Source organism: Xenopus tropicalis, chromosome 6, assembly GCF_000004195.4.
Source record: "Xenopus tropicalis strain Nigerian chromosome 6, UCB_Xtro_10.0, whole genome shotgun sequence".
NCBI classification, from domain to species: Eukaryota; Metazoa; Chordata; class Amphibia; order Anura; family Pipidae; genus Xenopus; species Xenopus tropicalis.
Window position 1 is genome coordinate 85867926 of NC_030682.2, and position 27730 is coordinate 85895655.

Genomic DNA, 27730 nt, shown 5'->3' on the forward strand with positions numbered 1-27730 from the left:
ATGTTACCTCTTAGATTTGATACTGAGCCAACAGTGCACACAAATATTTACATTTAGTATATCCTATATTTAATATCTTTAGCACTTTTTGGAGGACCTTTATAGGACAATAAGCACTCGCATTTCTCAGTGCCTGTGAAGCTACTTTTTAGTTCTTGATGAAACACCCTTCCTAAAATTACACAATTCCCACCAGTTATATTTATATATTGACAAAATCAACTTGGAAATAAAGCAAAAGTGCAGCAATTCTTGCAGTATTTTGGGGAATAGAAAGATCACAGGAATAAGAGTTTGTATTAGTTTCATAAGCATATTACATACCCTAAAACAGACAGGGAATAAAGCACTAGTTTAATTAAGTAATCTCTTGTGGTCTTACTTACCCTTGCAGCATTTTTTTCAATTAAAATAAAACAGTAATTATTCTAGTCTAAGCCCACTTACAACTATTACTTACCCCTCTCTTCCTAATTAATTTACATAACACCATTTAGAGGTTGCTATTAACTGTGTGGTCTACAAAACAGATTTTAATCAGAAGCAGACTGTCTAATTTTTACTAATGTAATAAGCAGCCTTACTCTTAATTAAAGATGGTAATCCAAAACAACCATTAACTCTATAGTCGGTAAATACAATAACATTTCCACAATCTTAAAGATGAAGAGGAGTATGCCTACACAGTGAAAAGAATTTACTGCAACTGCAGAGTCTGTGTATATATTGTGTCAGCTGGCCTGGAATCCAGATTTTAGGCTGTCTAATAAGATGTTCCATTGTATGCTTTGTTTGAGTTTCTAACCCTAATATAATACAGTTCTTTTACAGTGTTGATTGCCAATTATATCATTCCTCATACACCACTGAGATAAAGGATCCTTAAGGAACATGCTATAAATATGTGAATTCTGATGGAGCAGACATATTGCTATTATTAGGCCTCTCAGGTTATCTGTGTTAGATGAGACATGCTGTTTTTTGCCCAATAAACAATGGTGTTAATGATGTACAGCTTGGTGTCTTATTAGCCCAGATAAAGCACTGTAGGGTGTGAATCAATTATCAGTTGAGTGGGATGACTTCACCATTGGCTTTCTTTAGAACAGAACACATCCACTAGAAAACAGAAGTTTATGGGGTAATGCAGAGCCCTTTGGATCTCTTTAAGCAAATTCACATGGATTCACAGTGTGTGATGTATTATTCAAATGTATTTAACACTGGTCACAGTACTAAATGTGATCCATCTGCAAGTTAAAGCTTTACGAAGTTGACAAATTTGAATTTCCATTCCAAAAATGTTATTCATTTTAAATGGGACAGTATTACTTTTGTACTGATCATTTATTTATTTTATCTGCAGAGCAAAATAAACCTCTTTGCAATATACATTTCTTATTTTTTCTGTAGTGGTTTAAAATAAAGAGCCTGTTTTCTAGCCCTGGGTCAAAACAAGAGTGATGATTGGATCTTTTTGCTCAAGAACAGACAGCAATCCTGACCAGAATACCCAAGCTGGAACAGATTGCTTATTTATACCTGGTCCAGTGCAAAACTCTAGTTGTAGGTGTCCTGGGGTAAAAGAATGCAGATAGACCTGACTTCTAAGTTTAGAGACTTTGACTAAGGCTAAACTTCCACATTCCATCAAGCAAAAATTACCTTTTAAAATTAATTAAGATTAATTGATTTTGCAAAACACACACAAAAACCAAATGCATCTAAGTGTTTTCATCTTAGCAGCAACTTTGTTATTGGAATTGTTTTTCTATGTAGAAGCAACTCCTATTAGTAGTAACTCATATTAATGTAGATTTACGCAACGTACAGTACTTAGTAATAAAATTAAAAGACACACAAAGAAAATCTTACTTCATCTCGTGCAACCAGAGTTATAAAGGCACCTTGTTTGAAGCATTCAACGGCCACACACTTCCCAATGCCACTGGATCCACCAGTCACCTTCAAACGAGAAAAGGGGGGAAAGAAAAAAATTTACATGAAAACAATAAAACAATCAATCAAACAATATTAGAAAGCAGGGCCGGAACTAGGGGTAGGCAGAAGATGCACAATGGTGGGGGGCGCCATCAGGCGGACCTGTCACTCAGACATGAAAAGCTGTACAATAAAAGCGCTTTTCAAATTAAACATGTAACCCAAAGACATTTTTTTATTAACACATCTATACCCATTATATAAGCAATTAAAAGTCCCTGCTGTCAATCATATATTGCCTGACCCGCCTCTATGCCTTAGGCATAGGTGTGGGGCAGACAGTTACTTTCACTTTCAATTCAGAACTTCTTAGACGTCACTGCACTCCTCACATTCCCCCTCCCTCCTCACCATCTAATTTTGTAACCAGTGCATGGACTTGGGCATCAGGTCCCCCCATACTGGCACAGAAACAAGATTTTGGCAGGATGCCCAGCTTGCCTTAATAACAGTGTCCACAAAATGGAGCCTGCCTGTTTTTTGCAATTGGGAATTCCAGTGCTGAAGGAAATAAGTTTTAAAAAATTTATATAGTGTAATTGAAGTTTATTTTGCCTTGATTTTTTGCCTCGATAATAATTTCTTAGGGTGACAGGTCCCCTTTAACACACGGGGGAGTGGGGGGCTGATCGGCATGGCCCGGCACTGTTAGAAAGAGAATATTTAAGTAAATCCGGGCTGCATGTAACTGCATCCCAGACACTTAAAAGAAAAAAAAAAACAAAAGACATTTTTTCCTGTGATCTAAAGATTTGGATTCATACTGAGCTGCATTTGCATCCCTATTGTATGTGCCACACAGACTACAAGAGGTGCTCTGCTTTTAGGCTAATGACACAAGGGGTGCTCTGACCACCACTGTTCCGAAAACAAAATACCTAAAAAAATTTAGAAAAACAAGGCTGACACTGAATTAACCAGACCAAATAGCCAAAAAGTGTTACAGTTAAAACATAGTTTTATTTAAAGAAAAAACATCTCAAACATTAACAGCCTGACGGGTTTCACGCCTAAAACGGGCACTTAATCATAAGCTCTGTCTCACAGACCACTGTCCCTGTCTGTGTGCCACCACTTTTAGTGGCAGAAGTCAAGTAAAAGCAACATGGTGCTTTTCATCTATTAGTATTACAAACTGACAAGTAAACAGAACAATGGTAATATATGATCTACAACTTAAGTAGGCTAAAGGTTAGACTGTGCTAGCTGAAAAAATACTTCTGGTGATTGGAAAATGTAAACTGTCACATAAATGTTAAAGAAAAAAGATCAACTGGTGCTGTGTAGGATAGCCTTATGTTAATTTTTAACTTTTAACTTCAACTTTTGACAAATATCAATACGGCAAGAAGAATAACACATATTTTCATATTAAGGTAGCATTCTCATGTGAATATCTATGCTACTTCTTACTTCTAAATGAGAACACCTTACTACTAATAGGGATGTAGAGAACCTCAAAAAAAAAGTCCAGAAAACTGATTTTAAAGTTGTTTAAAGGGTGCCACGACCTGAACAGTGGCATGCAGGAGGGAGATCAAGGGCAAAAATTTCTCTGAAAAATACTTTGTTGACACAGTGTTGCGTAAAACCGCAAAGGCAGCTGGCAGACCTAGCGGAAATACGCAGCGTTTTTTGCTATTTTGCGCTATTAGCACCATGGAAACGGGATTTGCTGAAAAACGCCATGTGTGACTTGTGCGGCTTTTTAGGCAGAGAAAAAACGCAGCGGAAAAACGCCACGCGAACCCAAATTGCGAACATACGCGAAAAGTTCGCGAACTTCCGAATTCGCGAATTAGTTCGCCGGCGAACAGTTCGCTACATCTCTAACTACTAATTGGCTGGCCTGTTTTTAGCACAGGGCATACATCTGACAATACAGATGACAGCTCCGTGCAAGTAACTTAACCACAACCCTTCATATTGCTGCTTCCCCTAGGCAGCAACTCAACATTTTTACTCATTTTCATAAATATAAAGGGGCAACATCCTCACACCCAGCACTAATTTGTCAGACAACGGTTTTAAGTCTAGTTTAAGACTGTAAATAACAAACAGTTCCTTCAGTAAACAACAAGGCCACTATATTGTGGTTAACCAGTGGTCTACAAAAGACAGCTTTATATGGTTATGGATTTGGAAGTCATAAGATGATTGGAGAATTAGAAGAAAAATGACAAAACTCCAAATATATTTTTTCCTCTATAAATAACACAGGACTGGAGTCTGTAAAGACAATATAGCTTTCTTGCTTCTTTCCAGCTGCAGCTAAACTATCGCTTCCATTTCTAATATGGGACACTGCAGTCTCAAACCAGCTGGGGATTAACAGGTTCAGTATCCTTGCTCCAAGAGGATATTGTGAAATTTTGGATAGAACAAATAAAATATAAACAGATTCCATGATAAATATATGTTCTCTAGCTTATAAAATATGCTGAAGTGGCCATCCTCTGTTTCCATATGTTGTTTCGATGATGCATAAGAACCACAAACTCAGCAAAAAACTTTAGGAGATGTTTACAGCTATGCCTGGAACACAACAATATGGGTAAAACCTGGAGGGACAGTGTGTCATGGAAGTGAAACAGCTGGACATGGAGAAACAAATCCAGCTGAAACTCTCCCTCTGGCTGACAAACCTTTCAAGGTTTATTTAAAAATACATATCTTAAAAAAAGATTGATGCTTGTGATGTTATAGGGATTATACAGATATTACAAAAGTGCAGACCTCATTTTTTATAAGGAGCTTTCCTTCGTGTAAAAAAATAAAGCAAGCACAGGAAATATTAACAAGAAACAAACAAGCATAGTAGTCTTTATGAGGTCTGTTTCCTGAGCATGCTTGATTTCACTACTTCAGTTATATGATGTTACATATAACTGAAGTATCTATAGATACCTGGCCAATACATGCATGCACTAGCAAATTTCATAATAGACCAATCAGATCAGATATTTCAATTTAATCAATCAGATTTATTATCCAAACATTTGGCCCCATTTTCAAACGTTTTAGCCTAATTTAGTGAAAAATGATCTTGCCAACAACAGGGCTATTTATATAAAATATTCACTTGTCTGGACTTAACTTACTACAATATCACAGGGTGCTTAAGCTCAATGTTAGGCATTTGTGGGTTGGGCTAGTAGCTCAAACTAAGCTAAAACTTAAGAGTAAGCAGATGCAGATCCAGTGGCTGCTGTGGGGCCAAGATACAGAGATTACTGTGTGGGGAGTTAAGACTAATATATAGAATCTTAAAGTGCAACATAAATACTCTTGCCAAAGGCTTGGTGAGTAGACAAAGCTAACAGTCTAAATTCCTACACAAAGTTGCATACAATGGCTTTAGAATACACCATTTGTCCCCACTTTAAAGGGGACATCACAAAGACATAAAAAGCTGAATAACAAAAGTAATTTCCTAATTTAACATAAAACACATTCTTATTATAAATATCCATACCCATTATTAATGCATTTAAAAATCTCAACTGCCAATTATATATTGCTCTTCCCGTCTCCATGCATGAGGCATAGAGGTGGGGTAGGCAGTTACTTTTACTTTCTATGCTGTATTTCCTAGATGTCACTGTGCTCCTGTTATTGCACCTCCCTCCTCTCTGCCTATAATTGTGTAGCCTGTGCATGAACGCTGGTCCCTCATTCTGGTGCATACAAAAGATTTTGGGGTGATACAAAACTTGCCTTACTGTGATTCTGAATTCCAAGACTGAAGGAAGTAAGATTTAAATTTATATAGGATAAGTAAGGCTTCTTTTGCCTGACTAGCACAATAGAAAAGGATTTGTTTATTTCTTAGGGTTACAGGTCACCTTTAATGTTCTGTTGTGCCATGATTTTAGTATATGTGCAGCGATTAATATTCTGGAATAAAAAGGGGTATTTGCTTGCAAAACGCTTCATAAATTTGTGCTGAGCACTGACTTCAGACTGTAAGCACCCACGTTGTTCACACCTCAGACATCGAGCAGTGCCAGCATTGTGTCACAGTATGCTGCCAGTGTGTGCCATACTCTGCCTGCCCTATGCTGCCTGTGTGTGCCACACTAGCAGCATAGGGCAGGCAGAGTATGGCACACACAGACAGCATAGGGCAGACAGAGTACTGGCCATTCTTTCTTACCACTCTGTAGTTTAGGCTTTAGGAATACATTCATAAAATAAATCAAGTACCCTATTTCTCTCATTACAAATTAATGTTCTATCTAATTAGTTAAATTCAGAAGGGTGGCAGGAGTGGGGAAAGTACAGTATTCTATATCACCATGTGTATAAGGTGACAATCATATTAAGCAGAAATGTAATGAGAGCACTAAGCCACACAGCACTGTGTGTCGCTCCAGTACAAATGCAGCCACTTATCTGCAACTTAATTTAAAATATTTTAGTAATATTTCTCCACCTTTTTACTTTTGTTTGACCAATTCAGTATGCTACATTATTCTTAGAGATAGAACTAAAGAAACAATATTAATTCTGGCATACTAATGCAGACATGCCCTGCACCAAATCCATAGCCAGCTTTTTAAGAATAGGAAATTGTTACCTTTGCTCTATACAAGTTTGTGCATTAGCTTGTTGTGAAAATAGGGTCTTTTGAATCCCTTTTATAACTTATATATGTGGTTGAGTTAAATTATCTCAAAAAAACTACTGTAAATATTATATATATTTTTGAAAATACATACATTCCAAAATACACCATTAAAAAAATATATATTGTCACAGCTACTAGGCATTGGAACAAAATAGGCTCCAAGGACACCAGAAAAGACATTCTAACAGTTCCAGTTCAAATTAACAGGTATGTTTACTAGACAAGGACTTCAAATCCACTGCACTGGTGTTTCTTGGATTTGAATTTTTCCAGATAAATACAAAGTATATCCCCATGTGAAATGATCGTTATAAGCTCATGAGGACTGGGCAGAATTGTTATACTTTTGATTAACAGCTGTTGGAGAGAAGGTTTGTATTTGGATTAGTAACTGTGCCCATTGCCCACATAAGCGGATAATTATTCTTTGATCCTCTAAAGCTGGCCATACACGCACGGATAATATCGGACGAAACCTTGTTTCGTACGATATTCGGTGCGTGTATGGCAAGTCGGCTGTTATCGCAGGAAGCTGCTGATGTCGGTCGACTCGCCGATCGGGCTGGTTAAAAGATTTTGATCGGGCGCCATAGAAGGCTCCTGAGCAAAATATGCCTTCAAGGCTGAATCGGCCTTATCTGCTTCAGCCCTGAATGTTAGTGGCGGATTGAACATCACCAGGCTTTGCCGCATAATTTTTTACGTCAAAAATTGCTTACATAGAGGTCCAAAGCTGCATAAAACAATTGTGTGTTCGGAATGTATGAAAACACACTTTTATACATTAACCGTTTATTTTTACATTGTTTTTCCCCCTAATTTCGTTTAGGATGCAGAATTGGCCCTAAAGTCTGTTTTAAAGTAGATTTCTACCAAGATCCCAGCAATCCCGTTTTATTAACAAGCAAGGTGCAAAGCACACTGCCATAGCCCCTCATTCACAAAAAAGCTATAGTGCAAAGTAAGCGCCACTCACCACCACGTGTGCTCCAGCCAATTTAAGAGGTTTGGGACTGATGAGGGGGGACACCATATAGAGCAGAAGCACAAATGCCACTAGGAAGGCGGCAGCCAGCAGCAGCATGATCGTCTGAGTAAAAGGCTCCAGCCTGGAGAGAGTAGAGGGCAACAGGGGTGGAAACGGGACCTTAACTCACACGGACAGGGGGTAATACTTAAGAGCGCTATAAAGACCAAACAAATAGCAGAGCAAGGGGCAGCGGAACTTTGTTATTGTAGTTAATGTCACTCAGCTGTAAGGGAAGCGAGAAGGACCAGACCGGTGAGATCTTAGAACACTGTTAATAGTCAGGAACTACAAGAGGTAAATCAGATGAAAACAGCTGCTGCTGAATGAGCTGTAAAGGGGACACAATCACCGAATCTACACCAAGAACGTTTTCTAGAGCGACAACTCCTACAAACAAGTGTCCCGGGACAACGTGCCCTCTCCCAGCAAAGCTCTGTCTCTCAGCCGACACCTCCCATTCACTGCTCTTCCTGTTTATCTTTCGCTTTCTCCCTGAACAAGAAGGTTCAGAATTGGAATTGCAGTTAGAGAGAATTCATTGCGCCCTCTAGTGGTTGTACGCCGCGGTGCAACCCACAAATAGCCTGCTACAGCGAATATGCCCAGCGTCAGGATTTTGGGATTCAGAAAGAGGCGTAAGACCTCTACATAGATATTCTGTTGCGGGTCTCTTTTGGTAATGACCCATTCAGTGTCAACAAGTCAGTTAAAAGCTAAAATCTATCTACTATAAAACAACTAATATATTATAATGAAATTTTTCAAATTTAAATTGTGGTGGCTTTTCTGTGTCCTGTTACCCAGAAATGAGATGGGGCATATCCAAGTCTGCCAGACCTCTAAATAGTCTTTGGCATCTTACAGCAGCCCTTCTGTCATTTGCCAGAATCTACAGATTGCCAGTTCGGGCCTGGACATATCATAAAAATGATGTTTTGTAGCAATTGCTAATAAGTGGTGCCTGCAATTTGGGGCCTTCATGCCTTTAAAAGGGTGAAAAAACCTATAGGCCTAGTTCAGACCTATGCAGGCCTAACTCACTGGAGGCGTAGGGGCCAGCTGTGGATTGTAAGTGTACCCTTCCAGTCTGACCCATTACACAGGTAACGTGTTCTATTTATAATCAGACAATGAAGGCCTTAGGACTGACACACAGGTTTTTTTTTAATGCCTTTAAAAGCACATGCCGAGAGCATAAAAATGAATATATTCCATTTGTATGCATTTTATAAAATGCACCTATGTGTGTTTTTGTCAATTCCAATTGCAACCCCTTATCACGGTGGAATTTTCAATGCCCACATTGGTTCACCCACCGCCTCATCTAAGAGCCAAATGCTGCAGTTGCCTTTCATAAATATCTGTATATTATGGGATGAGATGAATGCTAGTATTTTAAATGCCCAGTCGGTCATATCCCTGGTGTGTGTACTTCTAATGCAGCAGAAAGTTACACTAGCATTACATGACAAAATCTTTTATTAGTGACAAAATATATTGAATCATTAGTTAAATGGAAACCAGAACTTTTTTTTCGGGTACTAACATCACCTTTGCATACCCTCTAATCTAAGTCATTATTAAGGCCAGATAGACCAGTGGAGTCTGTCAGTTGTCCCAGGATCTGTCAAGGAACTGTCAGTTGTCTGAAGTGGAGGTTGCAAGTGAACACATGTTGTCTGGTACACACTAGAGGGCTAGAGTGGCCCATGGAAACCATTGGCCTAGAGTGCCCCATGGAATAATGGGAATAACTAGAGTGGCCCATGGAAACTGTTGGGCTAAAGTGGCCCATGGAATAATGGGAATAACTAGAGTGGCAATGGGAATAACTAGAGTGCGTCTCTGGGCTGTGCACCGAGTAAGAATTGTTGGAGGAGGTAAGGGTGTGCTGGGTGAACTTTCCTTGTTGTATAATAACTAGAGTGGCCCATGGAAACTGTTAACTTTCAGTGAGGAAATTAGAGTGGCCCATGGAATCATGGGAATGGCTAGACTGGCCCATGGAAACCATTGACTTTCAGTGGGGAAATTTAAATTGATGCCATTCAGACATTATTAAAACCAAGGTCCCCAAACTTTGCACAGTGGTTTTTAACTACTTAACTAAGGAGTTACATAGATATAGAAGTAGAGATTAACAAGAATAACCAGTGTTAACCAGAGCTTAACTCCCAGAGCTCTCCCATTCCGACCAGTGTCACCCCCCCTCTCCCTGCTCCCCCCAGCAGAGCTCTCCCATTCCCACCAGTGTCACCCCCCACTCCCATGGTACGATTCGACCCCCCCCCTGCCCCAACAAAATGGTACGGTTCGAGACCCCCGCCCCAACAAAGTGAAAGTCTGACCCCCCCGCCAAACAAAATGGTACGGTACAACCCCACCTCCAACAAAGTGATATGGTCCGACCCCCCCCATCCAATAAGATGGTACTGTCCGACCCCCCCTCCGAGAAAATGCTACTGTCCGGCGGCCCCCCCTCCAACAAAATGGTACAGTCTGACCCCCCCCAACAAAACGGTACGGTCCGACCCCCCATCCAATAAAATGGTTATGGCCCGACTCCCCACCCCCCTTCAATAAAATGGTACGGTCCGGTCCGACCCCCCCATCCAATAAAATACCATTTTGTTGGAGGGGGAAGGTTGGGCCGTACCATTTTATTGGAGGGGGGGGGGGGTCGGACCGTAACATTTTGTTGTTGGGGTGGGGGCGGACTGTACCATTTTATTGGAGGGGGGCCGGACCGTACAGTTTGGTGCATTTGACATTTTTATAAATAATATCTTTTGAATTAATCAGGCAGTTCTTATTTTAAGTATATATACAGGCTGGGACCTGAGGTTTTCTGGATAATGGATCTTTCTGTAATTTGGATCACCACAACTTAAGTCTACTAAAAAAAAATTATTTAAACCGAATAAGATTCTTTTGCCTCTAATATTGATTCATTGTATGTTAGTACAAGGTATTGTTTAATTATTACAGAGAAAAGGGAAATCATTTTTAAAAATCTGAATTGTTTGATTAAAATGGAGTCTATGGAAGATGGCCATTCTGTAATTCAGAGCTTTCTGGATAACCATACCTGTACTATACCTGTACTATAATTTGGAAATAGCACAGGACTAAAGATATAAGCAGCAGTAAATTGTGTTATTTATTACCATTTATAGATTCATTATGTGTAGTAATTATGTGCAGATATTGCAAAGAAGGAGAGTCAGGGCTGGCTGCTGATATTCTGGATACACACACAAAAAAATCATGTCACATAAAATTAAGATCTTGAGGCATGTAGGATACTGCAGCACCCACCAGTGAGGCAAATTGATAACCTCTTGCCTCTTCAAGATAAATTACACCTGCCTGAGCTACTTCTAGAGTGCATCTTAGCTTCAAACCAGGGAATTATGTGTTAACTTATTTGCAGTCTGCCATTTTGCTTGCTGATGACATCGCAATATGTTGTTAGCAGAAAAAAGGGCATGTGCTGGACCTTCATCACATCAAGCCAACCTGTCAAGCCAACCTTGTGATACACACAACACACCTACCTACAATAACACAGTTGTATGTAGTGGTGGGGTCTTTAACACACTCACAGCACACCCACAATATGAAAAGTGTACACACATATATGCACTGGGGGTCATTTATAAACACTGGGCAAATTTGCTCTGCAAGAAACCAAGTACATATGTATAATCTTGTTTAATAAATGTTTGAATTAGTATTAGATCAACAAAGACAAAAGAAACAAAAGCGCAAAGGAAAATAATATGCATTTACTTTAGTGAAAATAGGAGTTTATTATTTAAAGACAGCACATAAAGTTACGGACACCATAAATGAAAGATCAGAACCCATGACCGCCATAAACCTTAAACCTGTTAAGGAAAAAAAATAACAAAAAAATAAAAACAAGAAACAACCAAAAAAAAAAAAGAAACACTTTTCATCTGTGGAGCTGAAGTTCAAGATTAATTTATTTGAAGAACGGAAAAAAGGAATGATGTAGGTATGGTTATTTTCTAGAATTTCTTAGTTTCTACAGTCTGCAGTCTGCAGTCATTCTGCAAGTTGAAAAAAAGCATCCGAGTAGGATAACAAAGGCTCTCTCTTCATTTCCCTGTACACCTGAGTGATCTTGTGACGTATGATCATTATTGACTGCCTATTCGTTATAATTTTATCTATTTCCATTTAGGCGTGGAGAAACAAAATGGAGAAATCAAGGAAAAATACATCTGTCACTGAGCTTGTATTTAAAATACAGGTACTCTTTAATAACCTGCTCAGTGTTGGAATCTCAGTTGATTGCAGAGGTCCAAGCCAATATACAGAGACGAGGCAACAAACAAGAAAGATTTAGGAATACATTGCATTTTGTATATCAAAGTGTAACTTTTTTTTTTTTTATTTACAAGGCACAAAGTCAAAAGTCAATTCTGGAAGTGTGGTAAAATACATTCATTGACACTAAAGAATCTATAAATAAGTTCACTATTTTTTTTTTTGCTCTAGAAAAAAAAAAACAAAAACGCTTTCCAAATCGGTAAAGACAAAAGAAAATCTGCAGTGCTATAAGTAAGATTTCAGCTGTTCTCACTCTTGCTTTGTCTCCTAAAATAATGTGTATGTGTGTGTATATTATATATATACACACACACTCACTCTATGTTGTGTGTATATAGTTCTTATTTTTAATGGGATTACATTTGTACAGACTTATAAATGTAAACATACATTTTCTCAGACCGTATGTAACATATGTACAACATAAGGAATACAACTGGGAGAGGATTTGTGGTCCCTGATTTGTAAGAAAATAACTAGAATAGTACAATTTATTTGGAAAAAAAAAAAAGCTTTCCACTACAAAGACTAAATAACAATGCATTCTTTTTGCTTTTAGAATGCAGGTGACAGCAACTTAACACCAGTTATCTAACTGTAGATCTTAACATTGAGGATGTTTAATATAGGTCTGAAGATACTCTTCTTAAAGATCACCAGGCCTTTATTAATCTGTATACAGCACATTACCAGAAATGTGTTTTTTTTTTTTTTAAGAAAAAGTTATGTTTTAGTCAAATTTCATAGAATAGTGTATTATTGCTACTAATTCTCACTTTGACATGGATATATTTATGTTGTACTGCATGTTGTAGTGATATTGTCAATAAATGCTATACAGACATCTACTGATTTTGGAAAATGCAAGAACCCTGAAAAAAGGCATGTATATCCACATTACTTGAGAAATGCGATATTGGCAATTATTTGGTGTGCCATCTATACTGAGGCAAGAATTCCTAAGCAAGAGAAAGAACGCTCATCGCAATTGCCCTGCATTATTTTGGTCTTTTTAACCTTCCTGTCCAAAGTCTTCTGTGAATTTCTTTAATTTTGCAAGGTCTTCCTCATTAACAGTTGGTTTTGTGTGAGCGAGTGACTTCAGCATGTCAGACTGAAACGAGAAGCAAGTAACAGCAATAAACATAGAGCACATTTACATTAGCAAAGCTACTCTATACACTGAACAAGTAGAAAAGTTTAAAGGGGTAGGTTACCTTTAAATAAACTTTTAATATACCATAGACAGTGATATTATGAGACAATTAGAAATTGTTTTTTTTTAATGTTTTTAGTTATTAGCTTTTTGTTCGGCAGCTTTCCAGTTTGATATTTCAGCAGCTGTTTGCCAAGGTCTTATTTACCCTAGCAACAAGGCAGTAGTTTGAACGAGAGACAGGCATATGAATAGTACAGGGCCTGCATAGAAAAGTAAGTAATAAAAAGTAATAACAATAAAATTGTAGCCTCACAGAGCAATAATTTCTGGCTAGCAGACCCAATAATGCCCATTCGAAAGATGCAGAAAATTAAGGGAATTAATTAAAAAACTATAAAAAAAATAAGTAATGAAAACCAACTGCATAGTTGCTAGGAACAGGGTATTCTATAATGTGAGCAACTCCTTTAAAAGGAACAGTATAAAAAGAAAACAGAGTAAAATAATAGGCTGTGCAGAGTCAACATGTTTTCAATACAGTTACCCATAAATGTATATCTATAAAGGCTGGAGTGAACAGATATCTATCATAGTAGCCAGAAATAACTTTCTCCTTTGCTTCTCTCTAACCGGTTAGGGCTTGCACACAGCAAAGTTTGTTAGGTTGCTTTTAATACTCTCCTGCATGCTCAGCATCAAAATCAACCTACTGAATAGTTATGTCCTATGTGGCCCCCCTTCAAGTCACAACTGGCTATCAGGCTATGGAGAAGCAAACAAGGAAGCTGTGTTATGGCTTTTACATTTGACATTAGTTCTGTAGGTGCAGTTTTTACACAGTATACACAGCAGAAGGAAAAGCAATCAAGTCAATGCCTTTCACTGCCTTGTACAGGCACTCCACCACAAAGTAGGTTTTAATTCACTGCCAGTAATTAGTATAGTCCTGAACTACCTGATAAGAACAGGTGCAATGTATTCTATGTAATATTAAGATGTCATATCACAGGCTAAAATGGGAATAAATAGACAAAATTCTACATAGCTTTTAAAAGAAAGATTATGCTATTTTGCCATTTTAATTTGATATACTATTTAAAAGAAAAAGTTCAACTTTTACAACTCACCATGCATACAACTGGCTCGAATAACTTGTCCCCTGGAACATCCATCCAAGTCATTTCAATGGCATTTGGATCTCCAGGTGAGCATGGGGTAAGCAGATCATCCCGTGTAACATTTGGATCAAGAGGAGATTTCCCTTGTACCTTGATAATATTGGGCACAAAAATGTATGTTATTTGCAGAATGTTAATGGCATGGTGTTGACAAAAACTGGAAGAAAAATTATGCAGCAATGCAAAGTTTTACCACAAAAATCCTTTCAGAACAGGGTGTTGCCCCTTACACCGGAGCGCCATATTCCAAAAGATCACAATTTCTTGATAAGGAAGTAAAGACTTTTAATAACTGAACCCAACACAAATATCTGTAGTTCTAACAAGTTATGTCCATCTGTACATACACATCCCTTTCCATCTGCAAATACACGATCCTCCTTTTTAGTCAACAGTTTGTGTGGACAAATACCTTTTTGAAATGTGTGGCTGATTGAACTTTCCTGACAGGCTGCATCAGGGCATCTCTCACAATGATGCTAATATCAGCCCCAGAATATCCATTAGTCTTCTTCCCAAGCTCTCTGTAGTCTGCTTCTGAAAGGCTGTGTGGTGTTGTTCCAAGGTGGAGTTTAAACATATCTGCTCTTGCATGCTCTTCAGGCAGAGGAATGTAAATTCGTTTCTCAAACCTTTCAAAGAAGAAGGGCATATTTTTTAAACTGTACAACAGAGCTGTTACCACCTGTAGACCTGAATTTCTGGGGGGTGCATGAACTGTTGACATGTACCTCCAGAGATAAACCTGTTCAAATGCATGCACAGAAGAAATGGTGTATTATAGCACAGATACCAAGTCTACCAACCAACTTTGCTCTTGATTCTGTCAATTAGTTGTAAGTTGCAATGGACAATAAAAGTTAAAGGTTTATGTATAATGAATATGAATGAATCATCATTTCTAGAAAATTTGAGTTAATTAAAATGAGGGCTTTACCAAAGAACACGTTAACTACAACCAGGAGTTAAAAACATGATAGGTCTCCAGTTATACAAGCTGAACTTGATAAACCAGATTTTTGGCATGGATTTTGAAAGACTGGAGGGTTAACATTTTAATAAATGACTAGCTAAACAGTGTTTGAGGAAAACATGTGGTAAAGAGGTCATGCTTTACACTGCATTTTTTTAACCCTTTGATGACCAACACTACTTTTAGTCACAAGTGAAGTCCCTAGCTGCTGCAATATCATAAGTGTAATACAACATTAGCTTTTTTTTTTTTTTTTTTTTTTTTTTAAACATTCTATTAAGATGGCTAAACAGAAAATTTTTTTCTGTAAAAAAAGAATTTAAACACTTCTTACCCTTTTATATATGAGATGAATATAAAACAAGCAGCAATGGCATGCATAACAGTAAAATGATGAGATCAGAAAGGGTTTTTTTTTTTTAAAATAAATGGAGAAGGGGTAGAAAGAACAGAGAAAGAGAAAGCAAAAGACAACAGTTCTCCAACTACAAAAACAAGCAAACAAAAATATCCAACCCCCCTCAATAAATAAGCAGTACAGTCGTTGTTCATACCGTCTACGGATGGCAGAGTCTAGCACCCATGGTATATTTGTGGCACCCAAGACCAAAATGCCTTCATTATCCACTCCAACGCCTACAACAAAACCCATCACACAAATGTTAGAGAGAAACACAAAGAAGCGATTCCTCCATGTATATTATTTTTTTTTTACATTTATGAAAAGATAATTGCTATTGCTATTGGTTGCCTAACCTCACCTAACCTTGGAGGGGGTCCATTGCTTCCCACCCTCTTACCATTAAGGAGGATGTGCAAGAAAGGTAGTTAAGAGTTTTTGAAGTCATGTGCTTCAACATGCAGTGAAAATGCATGTGTTCTACCAAGGGTAGACAATAAAAAAAAGAAAAAAATTAACATGTCCAACACACTCATTTTTTAAATGTACCTTTAGCCAGTTAAACATAAAAGGACATAAAAGAGGAAAAAGAAGGGTGATTCCCCCCCCCCTTTTTTTTTTAAGCACAAGCTTCAAGATTATTAACTTATATTGTAATGCTTACACTGGCATCAAAAAAAGTTATATTCAGAAACAATTTGCAATTGGTCTTTATTTTTTTTATGGTTTTTCAGTTATTTAGCTTTTTGTTCAGCAGCTCTCAAGATTGGAATCTTAGCAACTATCTGGTGGCTAGGGTTTTGTTTAACTACAAACAAGGCAGTGGTTTAAATGCAGGACTGTAATTGAATAGGAGAGGGACTGAATAGAAAGATAAAGAATAAAAAATAAATATTATTAAATTTGTGAGCTTGCAATGCAATTCGTTTTTGGCTCTCGGAGTCAGTGAAAAACTTCATAGAGGAATTAAATGGAGAAAAAGTACTCAAAAGGATATACAATGTTAATGTGGCATACAGAGAATGCCCTCTAGTGATCACTGAGGGATATAACAACCAAGAAAAAAAAAAGCCACTTAAAATATAACAATTTTATTTCAATCCATTGAAAACATCAGTAACCCCCTACAGACTTCGCCTAAGGCATTTCATACTTACCCAGCACTTAATCATAGACTTAATCTCGGGGTCAGTGAGCCCCATTTTGAAAGCTGAAGGCAATTAATTTGAAAACTACAAAAAAAGACTGCAAAGTTGCTAGAAATAGGACAAAAATTTAATGTAAAGGTGAACCAACTATGTCCCAGACTGTCACTCGGACAGTCTGGGACAAAAGTCCCCCCTTGCAGTACAAACTAAGAAAGCCAGCCATGCACTCTGCCCTGTTCATTTGTGACATGCAGCTTACAAAGCCATATTACATTGCAATATATATGTCTTCTTTAAAAAAAAATGCTGCAATATTATTTACATATTACTAAAAAGGTTTATAAAAAAAAAAAAAAAAAAAAAAAAAAAGATATTAATAAAAAAGAAATTCTGGTGTTACTGTTCCTTTAACACCAATCTGTTGCCTACCTTGCATCTGGACTAGAAACTCTGTTTTAATACGTCGTGCAGCTTCACTTTCATTCTCACTTCTTGACCCACAAAGGGAGTCAATTTCATCAATGAAGATAATTGATGGCTTGTGTTCCCTGGCAAGCTGAAATAAGTTTTTCACCAATCTGAAATACAGAATCTTAATTTTTAATATCAATAAGATGTGCCAATAAAAACATGAACAGATAGTTTCTGGGAATCACAGCTGTTTGTTATTTAGCTTAGGCATAAAAACTTTTATGATTTCAGTACGTCCGTTTTGCAAGTGCCTCTGCTTTACTGTTTATCATTACCAATGAAACTACTTCAGTTGTTATTTTAGAATAAATTCCCCTATGCCAGCGATACCACTGTTACCCACCAGAAACAGCGGGGCCCACAGACAGACTGAGCGGTCAGTCACACAGGAATGGGGTGCATATAGGCAGGCGTACAGTTCACATTTATACTTGTGCCTATATGAGTATCGCATATCTGCACCGGGGTTTGGCCCACAGTTGCCAAATGCAACAGAGGGAAAAGATGGTTATAGCCAAACACTGTCAACCCTTTTTTCCCTCCATTTAATAACTTCTTCTAACATTGTAATTAGATCTATCGAATATATGTTAACAAGAGTTTAACATACATTAGCAAAAGCGAAGTTTTTTTAAAAAAAGCTAAACAGATTGCTGCTTTTGAAGCAAAATCATACTCACTTTTCACTTTCTCCTAACCATTTTGAAACAAGGTCAGATGAGGATATTGAGAAGAATGTAGAATTATTTGCCTCTGTTGCTACAGCCTTGGCTAGATAGGACTTTCCTGTCCCTGGAGGTCCAAACAAAAGAATTCCTCTCCAAGGAGTTCTCTTGCCTAAGAAAAAAGTATATATTGTTATCAAAGCAAAAATTACAAGAGCAAGCAGTTTAACTATTACATATGCTCAGAAGATATTATGGTTTTTAACAAACAGTTACAAATGTAAAAAATGTGTTCCAGTGAGAACCTTTAATAAACATTACCACAAAAATTGAGGTAACAAACAATATACCATCAAAAGTAATACTTAACCAACATATAATGTATATCATAAGTGACCTATACAAGAATCTTACCAAATTAGCATTTATATATCAGTAACTACTACCCTTTTACATCTTTTGCCTTGAACCACCATTTTGTGATGGTCTTTGGGCTCCATCAGAAATTGCCTGACAGGAAATAATGCAGATGCTAACTGAAACAAGAAGTGTTGGAGTAAAAGACATTAATTGGCTAATGTAACATAGCATGCAGGTGTGGCCTTGATTTGTGTGCAAGCACAGTGATTTATATAATCCATTGGGTGTGTTTAGTACTGTACATAAATTGGCAGTCAATTTTTATATTTGGGATTATCCAATGGTGCATACTAGCAGAAGAGTATTATTTTTTTATAAAAGTGTTATGTTTAGATGAAACAGTATTTTACATATGGCCTGATTTATTGGATATATTTTTGAGACCTCAATGTTTAGGGATACACTCCTCTCTTAATATGGGCCTGCCCTGCACACACTTTAATACAACAAGATAGGTACATCCCATGGTTGTCCTAAAAAAATGAAAAAGTAAATAGCACATTTAAAAGCTGCCCATATCATTAAGAAGTGTTACATTTGTTAAACAATTGGATCTGGTAATTTTCTTACTTTTTTAAGATTTGCTTCCTAATCTGTGCAGCCTGTAATTTTATGATAGAAAGTGCAGTTAAATTATCAGCAGCATTCACTGGGACACACATGCATTTCAAATTTTAAATATTTAATTGCTTATGTTGCACAACAGCAATATAATCCCTGTTCAGAAAGTTTCTAAGCCCTGGTAAATGTTGCTGAGAATTTTACCAGTTGGGTGTTTGTTACAAGTAATTCAATCTAAGTTATCAAGTCAGTGCAATCAAACATGTAACTTTTGTACCACAACTTCATGTTATACGCAGCTTAAAACAAAAATTCATTGCAGAACTAAAGCTAATTACACACCTATTTGCAAGTTGTAGTTCTGAATCTAAAGTGTCCAGCTTCGCCTAATATTATCCTTGGTGCCTTTGTGTCCTAAGGCTATTATCCTTGGTGTCTACATACTTTTTCTTATTCCTGCATAAGCAACTAAAGGCTTGCTTCCACCAAACATCAATATAGAAGTAATTAAATGTAGCTGCAGAGAGCATGTTAGTGACTGAAGAAGATCCCTGATAAGTGATAAGACCAGAACTGACTTCCTATGCTAACAGAAAGCCAAGTTATAGTACAATTACAGACAGGTACAGAGCCAGATCTGGAGAACAGGGTCTTGAATTTGTACTTAAAAAAGGGAAATAAAAAAACACGTAGTTTGAATGCAAGAGTGATAGCACACCAGCAAGGCACTGAATTTTACCTGTGAACAGATGAGGAAATTTTATTGGTAAGATTACAGCCTCCTTGAGAGCTTCCTTTGCTCCTTCTAATCCAGCTACATCATTCCATTTAACATTTGGTTTCTCCATAACAATGGCACCTTTGCAAGACGAATGTGAAATTTTAGTCACATTTACACATTTATACTTACAGTCTGCGTAAATCAAACCATTATATAGAATATTATTTTTGAACAAACTAACGGATCCATAAATATATATACAGTAAAGTACAATTTGTACCAGCCCATTGTGATTACTTTATCTAGACTCCAGGTGTTTTTATTTACTGTTTTTATATCATATATGCATGTGCAAAAACACATGTAAAATATTGTTAATTATTTCAAGAAACTATCCTTTCACATGAAAATCATCTAAAAACATAAATCTCTAAAAATGTAGTACCATGCAACAATACCTTGAAGCTGACTCTGTAATTTCTTTTTTTCAGGGTCTTCTGAATCTCCTTCATCGCTCTCATTTCTAAGAGCAAAAAATAAATAATGGTTTATTTTACTTTAAACCATACTGTAGCAGTATCTTATTATTATTACAAAATATTGAGAGGGTTTGAATGTATTTGTAAATGTAATGGCAATTAAAAGCAATATATTTAAATATCTACCCTGTGAAGCTAAGAACAGGTCAGGCCTTTAAGGACAGATGTGAAAATGAAGACTATCTAACGAAGCTTAAATACAGGAATATCATTTAATATACTAGAAACAGTGTACAAAAAAACAAGTGGGCTCTGCTTGTCCAATTATCAGGACACGAAAATTATATCAAATTACCAAGGCACTTCCTATAAAAATTAACCCCTCAAAATGCTCTGCACAAACTACACATAGCAATGTGTACCTACAATGTAGTATGGCAGGGGAAGCTTTATGCTGCGGGACTGCTGATTGTCTCTATAGGAACTTTGTGTATTGTTAAAGGACATGTAAACCCCAAAAAATATTTTTTGCCTAATAAAAGAAAACATATTTCTAAGCAACTTTCCAATAAAAATTTATGAAAAAAAATAACTGCTTTAAAAATTATATGTAATTGCTATTGAAAGCAGTATTTGCTTAATTCCTGGTTATGACTTATTAAACAATGTTGCAGAAGTCTTCTCCTGCAAGGCAGGTCTGTCAATCTGCTGGTTTCTGTTACATTGTTTTAAAAGCCAGAGCCACTAGAGAGAGAGAATAGAAAAGGACAGACAAATGCTGCTTTTAATAGCAATTATATATATAAATTTTTGAATGCAGAGTTGCTTAAAATTATGTTTACTTAAACAAACACATTGAGTTTCTAAGGCTGTTAAAGTATAGTATGGTAAACCTTTCTGCAGGATAAATATAGCGTTCTAGGTGGCACTGATGTGGCTTATCTATTAGCATTAAAATGCTGAAATGCCTTTCCTTCTCCTTTAAATTATTTTTTGTGTTGACATGTCCTTAAAAACAGAGTAAATAATCTAGACACTAATCTATTAACAGGGCAATAATTACAAACTCTGTTCCAAAAAACAGGTTAACACTAAAGGTGGCCATACACGCACCGATATTATCGTACGAAACCTCGTTTCGTACGATAATCGGTGCGTGTATGGCATGTCAGCGAGCCGACCGATATCGCAGGAAGCTGCTGATATCGGTCGACTCGCCGATCGGCCAGGTTAGAAAATTTTGATCGGGCGCCATAGAAGGCGCCTGACCAAAATTCTCCCTTCAGAGCTGAATCGGCAGAAGGAGGTAGAAATCCTATTGTTTCTACCTCCTTACCTGCCGATTCAGCCCTGAATGGTGTGTGGCGGATCTGACGATGTTTCGTGCGACCGACGGTCGTACGAAACATCGTGAGATCGCCACGTGTATGGCCAGCTTAAAGTGGCTGAAGAAAAAAAAAGTGAATGCCCTACAATAGTTAAATGAATACCTGATCACAATCTAGCCTAAGAAACTATTTGCATATTGATGTATTCAGATGAAGCAAACCTGGCCACATTTGGGCAAAAAAGCACTTTTGAAAGGTTTAATTTCTAACCCAAACAATTTAAAGTTATTTTTACTTTAAAATGTGGCTCTGCAAACCATTAAATTGTGGGGATTGTATACTAATGAAAACATATTTTACTTTGTATGAATACTTCTGCAAGGCACAAAATATATGACCTGTAACAAAATGCCTCAAAAATTGGAAAATAAAGATATTATTGAATAAAAGTACAGGTATTTTGTATTCTAGAGATTCTAAAGAATCTGCAGAGCAATTTTACATGTGTTGCATAAAAAATAAATTAATTTTGTGGGCTGCCAGTTCATTCCTTCCAATAGTAACATTTTAAAGGTAACAATTCCAAAAAAAGATACAAAGACTAATACTTAATATACTTAATCTTCAATTCTTGAGCACACCTACCCTTTGTCATCAGCAGATCTAGGTGCTCCTTCTTTGACTGGCTTTGCAGGAGCTTTTTCTTTTTTCTTTAGGTATGCCTTAAGCTGTTCTGCTCTGTCCAGGTATTCTATGCACTTTGCTCTTATGCTCGCTTTAGCCTTTTCTCCTTGTGCATCATCTAAAAACAATTTGAGATTAATGCTCGCGTATAGAGTATAGATTTGAAGATGACATTCGCTGCGCATGCACCCCCCTACCCCCGTGGAAGAATGGAAGCGCATACAGCAGAGTGCGCCCTGGATGAACTGCCAGCCGTCCATCAACTAAAGCCCGCAGCACACAGCACAGTACCGGTATCACGAATATATCTCATATATATCTACGTTAACTGTTAACTGTAAGAGGCCAATATTTTCTAGCACACAATGCTGCCAACTGAGTGGCTCACATGCAGAACACAGTGTGCTTTACTAACAGGCCAAGCCAATGGAAGAGGCAGCAGGCACTGATTTGGGAATCCACATATATGGTACCCTCAGCAGGACATTGGGGCAGAAAAACAGAATTTACCAAAGCTTGCCAGTTGCTTGGATTTCCATCTTATGATTACTTGGTATGGCAGCTTCCTTAGCCTTCCCAAACTTGCCTGACAGTTGAAAAAAAAACTTGGCAGTAGCTGCTGCATTTCCCCTCGGCTTATACTCGAGTGAATAAGTTTCTCCAGTTTTCTTACGTAAAATTAGGTACCTCGGCTTATACTCGAATATATTTATATATATATAATATATATATATATTTATATGCTCTTCCTCAGGGACAAACCAGGAAGAGCACAGTTTGGTGCTCGAAACGTCGGATCTCTTTCAATAAACCTTTTTTGTTTTTTCATAAAGTCCCTACGTGTGCGGTACTCTTTTTGCTTATTGGAATTTTCTTTGACCAGCACCGAGGGCATTTGTTTCCCTGAAGGGTGTGCTCCTCTCTGTTTTTATATATATATATATATATATTTATTTATTTGTGTGTGTGCATGTGCGTGTCTTAAAAACTCTAGCTGCAACATCTAATATACAATATAACCAAGCTAACATACATAATGTAAATTTAGTTATTTATATATTATACATTGTAGGGCAATAAACATGATATCTTTACCTCAGGAGAACAGTACAAGATCTATATCTGGAATGCTTGGGGCCTCGGGGCTTCCTGGATAAGGGATGTTATGTAATTTGCATCACCATACCTTAATGTATGATAAATATTTATGCATTAAATAAACAAACCAAATAGGATTGTTTTGTCACCAATATGGATTTAAGTAGCTTAGTTAGGATCAGATAAAAGGCACTGTTTTATTATTACAGAGGAAAAAGGAAGTCATTTTAAAAAATTAGAATTATTTGTTAAAATGAAATCTATGTGGGATTGCCATTACACAATTCTGAGTTTCCTGGCTAACAAGTTTCTGGATAAGAGATCCCATACCTGTACTTCAGCTTTTTTTATACAAGCTTATTAAATGTTATATTCAAATTTAACACAGCCAAAACAACTTACATTTTACCACATGAAGAAAATACTGAACAGAATGTTGATATAATCGGAGAGCTTCTTCATAGTTCCCTGCTTTGTCTTCCTGAGATGCCTTGCTGGCAAGGTCAATAGCTTTCTGTTAAAAAAAAAAAAAAAAAAAAAAAGACTATTTAAATTGTCAGAAGTTCCACCTTCTCGTGGCTTTATGAGAGTAATTTACAGATACAATAAGAAAAATAAAATAATAAAGCCTAATAATCAATTCACTTTGTTTGCTACCATGACTAGCCCTGGCAAAGTGTTTTAATAACTAAAGCCTAAAATGATTATAGCTTTAACTTATTACCAGTGGTGTAATGTTTAAATCAGCTGCTAGAATCTACTGTTACAAGTCCAGATAGCACACAGCTCTCCCTCCTGCTGGAATGAAACATCTGGAAACTGATTTCAATCTGACACCACATAATCCAGTCAAATTTAAATAGGCATAAGGGAATGGAGGAGCAAGAAAGAGACAAATTTAACATTAAATGTGTTGTTCAACTTTTAGTACAGTGTAGTAGACTAAGACTATTTGCAACTGGTCTTCATTTTTTTATTATTTGCCATTTTTAAACAATTTAGCTTTTTGTTCAGTTGCTCTCCAGATTAGAATATCAAGCAGCTACATGGATGCTAGGGTCCAAATTAAACTAGCAACTAGGCACTGGTTTACATGAAAGAACTGAAATATGAATAGGAAAGGACCTGGATAGAAAGATAAGTAATAAAACGTAACAATAAAATTGTAGCTTTAGAGAGCAATAGATTTTTGGCTGCTGGGGTCAATTTCCCCCATTGGAAAGGGAGAAAAAGTCAGAAGAAGGCAGCACATTATTTCAAAACTAGCAAGGGTGGGTGCACACAGGGGCGTTGAAGGGGGAGAGAAGTCGACCATACTCTCAGTATGTAACTGCACTAACAGGGACAGTGTTGCAGCTTCACTGAGAAAGGCCCAAAAATGTCTGCTTTCACATTTTGTAGGCTGATCTCTGCTCCATGTAGCTGCACTCAGGCTGACACTGTGCCTGTCAGTGCAGCTACACACTGGAGTGGATAAGAGTGGATCCACTTCTCTCTGTCTGCCTACAAAGTACAGACGGAGAGAAGCAGATTGTAGGCCCAGTGTGCCCTCACCCTAAGACTTCATTTCCCATGATCCACTTCTCCAACTAGGTGACTAAGGTTACTAACAGACAGGACCTTTTGTTGCCTGTGTTTAAACTAGTTCAGTGTAGACATCAAAGTGTCTGGTTTCATTCCTTCTTGAATTAATATAAATTGCAGGTGGTAAAAATATATGCATCATATAGTTGCCATTACCCTAATGGCAGATACAGCCTTTTTAGCAGCTACACTGGATTTTCTTGAAGCACAGATGTGATTGAGCTGCTTATTTCATATTAGGGATATCATGATGATTTTACCATGCAACCTAAATTATTTAAAACCCTTACACATGGGACCTGATTCATGCACTTCGATGAAGTGTCTTTTTTATGTGACAATGCTGTAATATCCCAACCACCACGCTGGAGTTAAAACCTGATAACTGACTTTGGAGGAAAAAAATGGCTAAAAATATGTCTCTTACATTCCCAAAAGGCAGCAGAAGTTTTTATACCATTAAACTCATTGCAAAACAAAGAACCATTATTTAAATTTTTAAATTTTGAGTTTTTAAGGACAGAGCAGCTTTATGCGCATGCTCGGCCACACACATTCACAACTGGCAATGCTGCCAGCTGATGATGTAGGGACAGGGTATGCGCAGTAGCACTGAAAGATGCCAGGTCCTTACAGAAGATTCTTAGATTCTTACTGCTGTTAGTCTCTACATTTACATGGTGGAAAAGGGGATAGACCAGTGATTATTAACCAGTGGCTCATGAGCAACATGTTGCTCACCAGTCCCTTGGATGTTGCTCCCAGTGGCCCCAAAGGAGGCTTTTGGGCAAGTTTTGGTTGCATAAAAACCAGGTGTACTGTAGCCCCAGGAACATTTTTAATGCTTATGTTGCTCTCCAACTCTTTTTACATTTGAATGTGCCTCACAGGTAAGAGTTTAGTTTAAGTTATTAAACTAAATGAAAAAGATCCGTTTTTGATTTATTTTACTTTATAGCATACATGGCCTGACAAGAGGAGGTAAGACAACCTCAACATTTATCTTTTGATTGAATAAGTGGCAAACATTATGATGTGATTTTCTGTGCTCATTTAGTACTGGTTTACTAATAGAAATTCCCTTATATGCCTGCATGTACTTTACTTTCATTCGTTTCTGAAACTACTGAGGTGGTACTGCTACTTGACTATACGTAATCTTACAAAAAAAAAAAAAAAAGTTTCATTTTTCTCATAGGGCTAATTTGCTGTGTCATATGGCCAGTGGCCCCCACTTACCTTTTTCACTTATACATGTACAGTTCTACAGCTTCTGTATTTGTCTGGTACAGGACATGAACCACCCAGTGCAAGGTATTGTGTATACACTAAGTTCAGTATGCAATGTAATTAGCTAACTTAAAAAAACCCTAGTGGGCTTATTTATCAATTTTTTATTTTGTAAATTCAAGTATGTTTTCAAGTTGAATTATTTACCTTCCTCTTTCCAGCTTTCAAATGGGGGTCACTGACCCCAGCAGCCAAAAAACTATTGCTCTGTGAGGCTACAATTTTATTATTGTGGTTGCTTTTTATTACTTATCTTTCTATTGAGCCCCTCTACTATTCATATGTTTATCAATCTCCCAAACCACTTCCTAATTGCTAAATAGGGACCCTAGCAACCAGAAAAATGCTGAAATTTCAAACTGGGAAACAGGAAAAATTGGGGAAAAAAAAGTTAAATAATTCAAAAGCTACCAGTAATAAAAAATGAAGACCAACTGCAAATTGTCTCAGAATAGCACTTTACATCATACTAAAAGTTAACCCAAAGCTGAACAACGACTTTCACAATGCCCTTTAGTTTTACAGTTATAGGAATATGTATAAGGACCTGTACACACTCAATTTACATTCAGTAGGGAAGCCTAACCCATATATTGAGACCTCCTGTGCAACATCAACGTTTTGGGGGTTGCACCCTGAATGCACTTAGATAAAAAAGGGTGTATATTTTCACTTCAAGGGTAAACAGAACCCACATAGAATGTTTTAATTAAGTGACTTCAGGTATCTTAACAACATGTTAAATATCAAAAAGTAGTTTCCTCTCCATGTGATAGGTCGGATATAATGCTCCATTCTAATCCAAGTAACAATCTGGTGAATTTGGGATCAAATGTTTTGGTTCACACACAGGTGTAGCCGCAGCCACTTAAATCAGCTTACAGGTGAACAACCCAAATAAATAATAATGACATATATTACATTACAAGCAAATCAATGTCACGTCAGTCATGTGCATCTGATGAAATTCACCAACACAAATGACCAATGTAAAGTGTTCGACTACAATATGTCCCTTATGTACCTGTGCGCACATGTACTGGGTATTGAAGTCATATTTGGAATAACATCTTGTACTGTCCACACATATCACGCCCCAAATATAACAAGATGACACTTGATCTCATCAAAAATATATTACGTTTCCCTTGTTACCTGTAGATTTGTCCCGTTGGCAGCCATAGATTATATGGTTTTCATCCGGAAAACGCGGGCGTTTCTATATATCAACCTGCCTCGTTCACCTCCGTCTTTCGGGATACGTGGTAACTAAGTTTAAACGCCAAAGCCCCGATAGCGTTCGATCTTCCGGGTACTCAAAATGATCGGGAGTCGTCTCACTTCCGTATTACGGACATGCTTCCGGGTACGTCACGAAAACAGCAACCAATCATCTACCCAGAAGAGGTTTATCGTGACGTTAAAGCCGCACCTCGATTGATTTAGGTACTTACGATGTAGGTTTCGACCGAAGGATGCTGGTGCGCAAGCGCAAGGAGTAGGGTGGTTGCTGACAGATCAGCAGCAAATGTAGTCATTGTACTTATGACT

The 27730-nt window shown here is 37.3% G+C and overlaps 2 protein-coding genes across 2 annotated transcripts in view; both read right to left on the reverse strand.

Annotated features, from left to right (window-relative positions):
* The window catches only part of kdsr (3-ketodihydrosphingosine reductase), a 31788-nt gene extending 23682 nt beyond the window's left edge, over positions 1 to 8106 (reverse strand). The window contains 2 exon segments of the mRNA NM_001079254.1: positions 1876 to 1965; positions 7608 to 8106. Of these exon segments, the coding sequence (NP_001072722.1) occupies positions 1876 to 1965; positions 7608 to 7715 (198 nt within the window). The 5' untranslated portion in view covers positions 7716 to 8106.
* A 3347-nt stretch (positions 8107 to 11453) lies between these two features.
* Positions 11454 to 27511, reverse strand: vps4b (vacuolar protein sorting 4 homolog B). The gene is given in 11 exon segments (NM_001011154.1): positions 11454 to 13134; positions 14307 to 14447; positions 14770 to 14989; positions 15885 to 15966; positions 17308 to 17456; positions 18030 to 18186; positions 19735 to 19854; positions 20175 to 20239; positions 22169 to 22325; positions 23708 to 23819; positions 27335 to 27511. Coding segments are annotated over 11 exon segments (1332 nt in total). The 5' UTR covers positions 27362 to 27511; the 3' UTR covers positions 11454 to 13032.
* Positions 27512 to 27730: the final 219 nt, after the last annotated feature.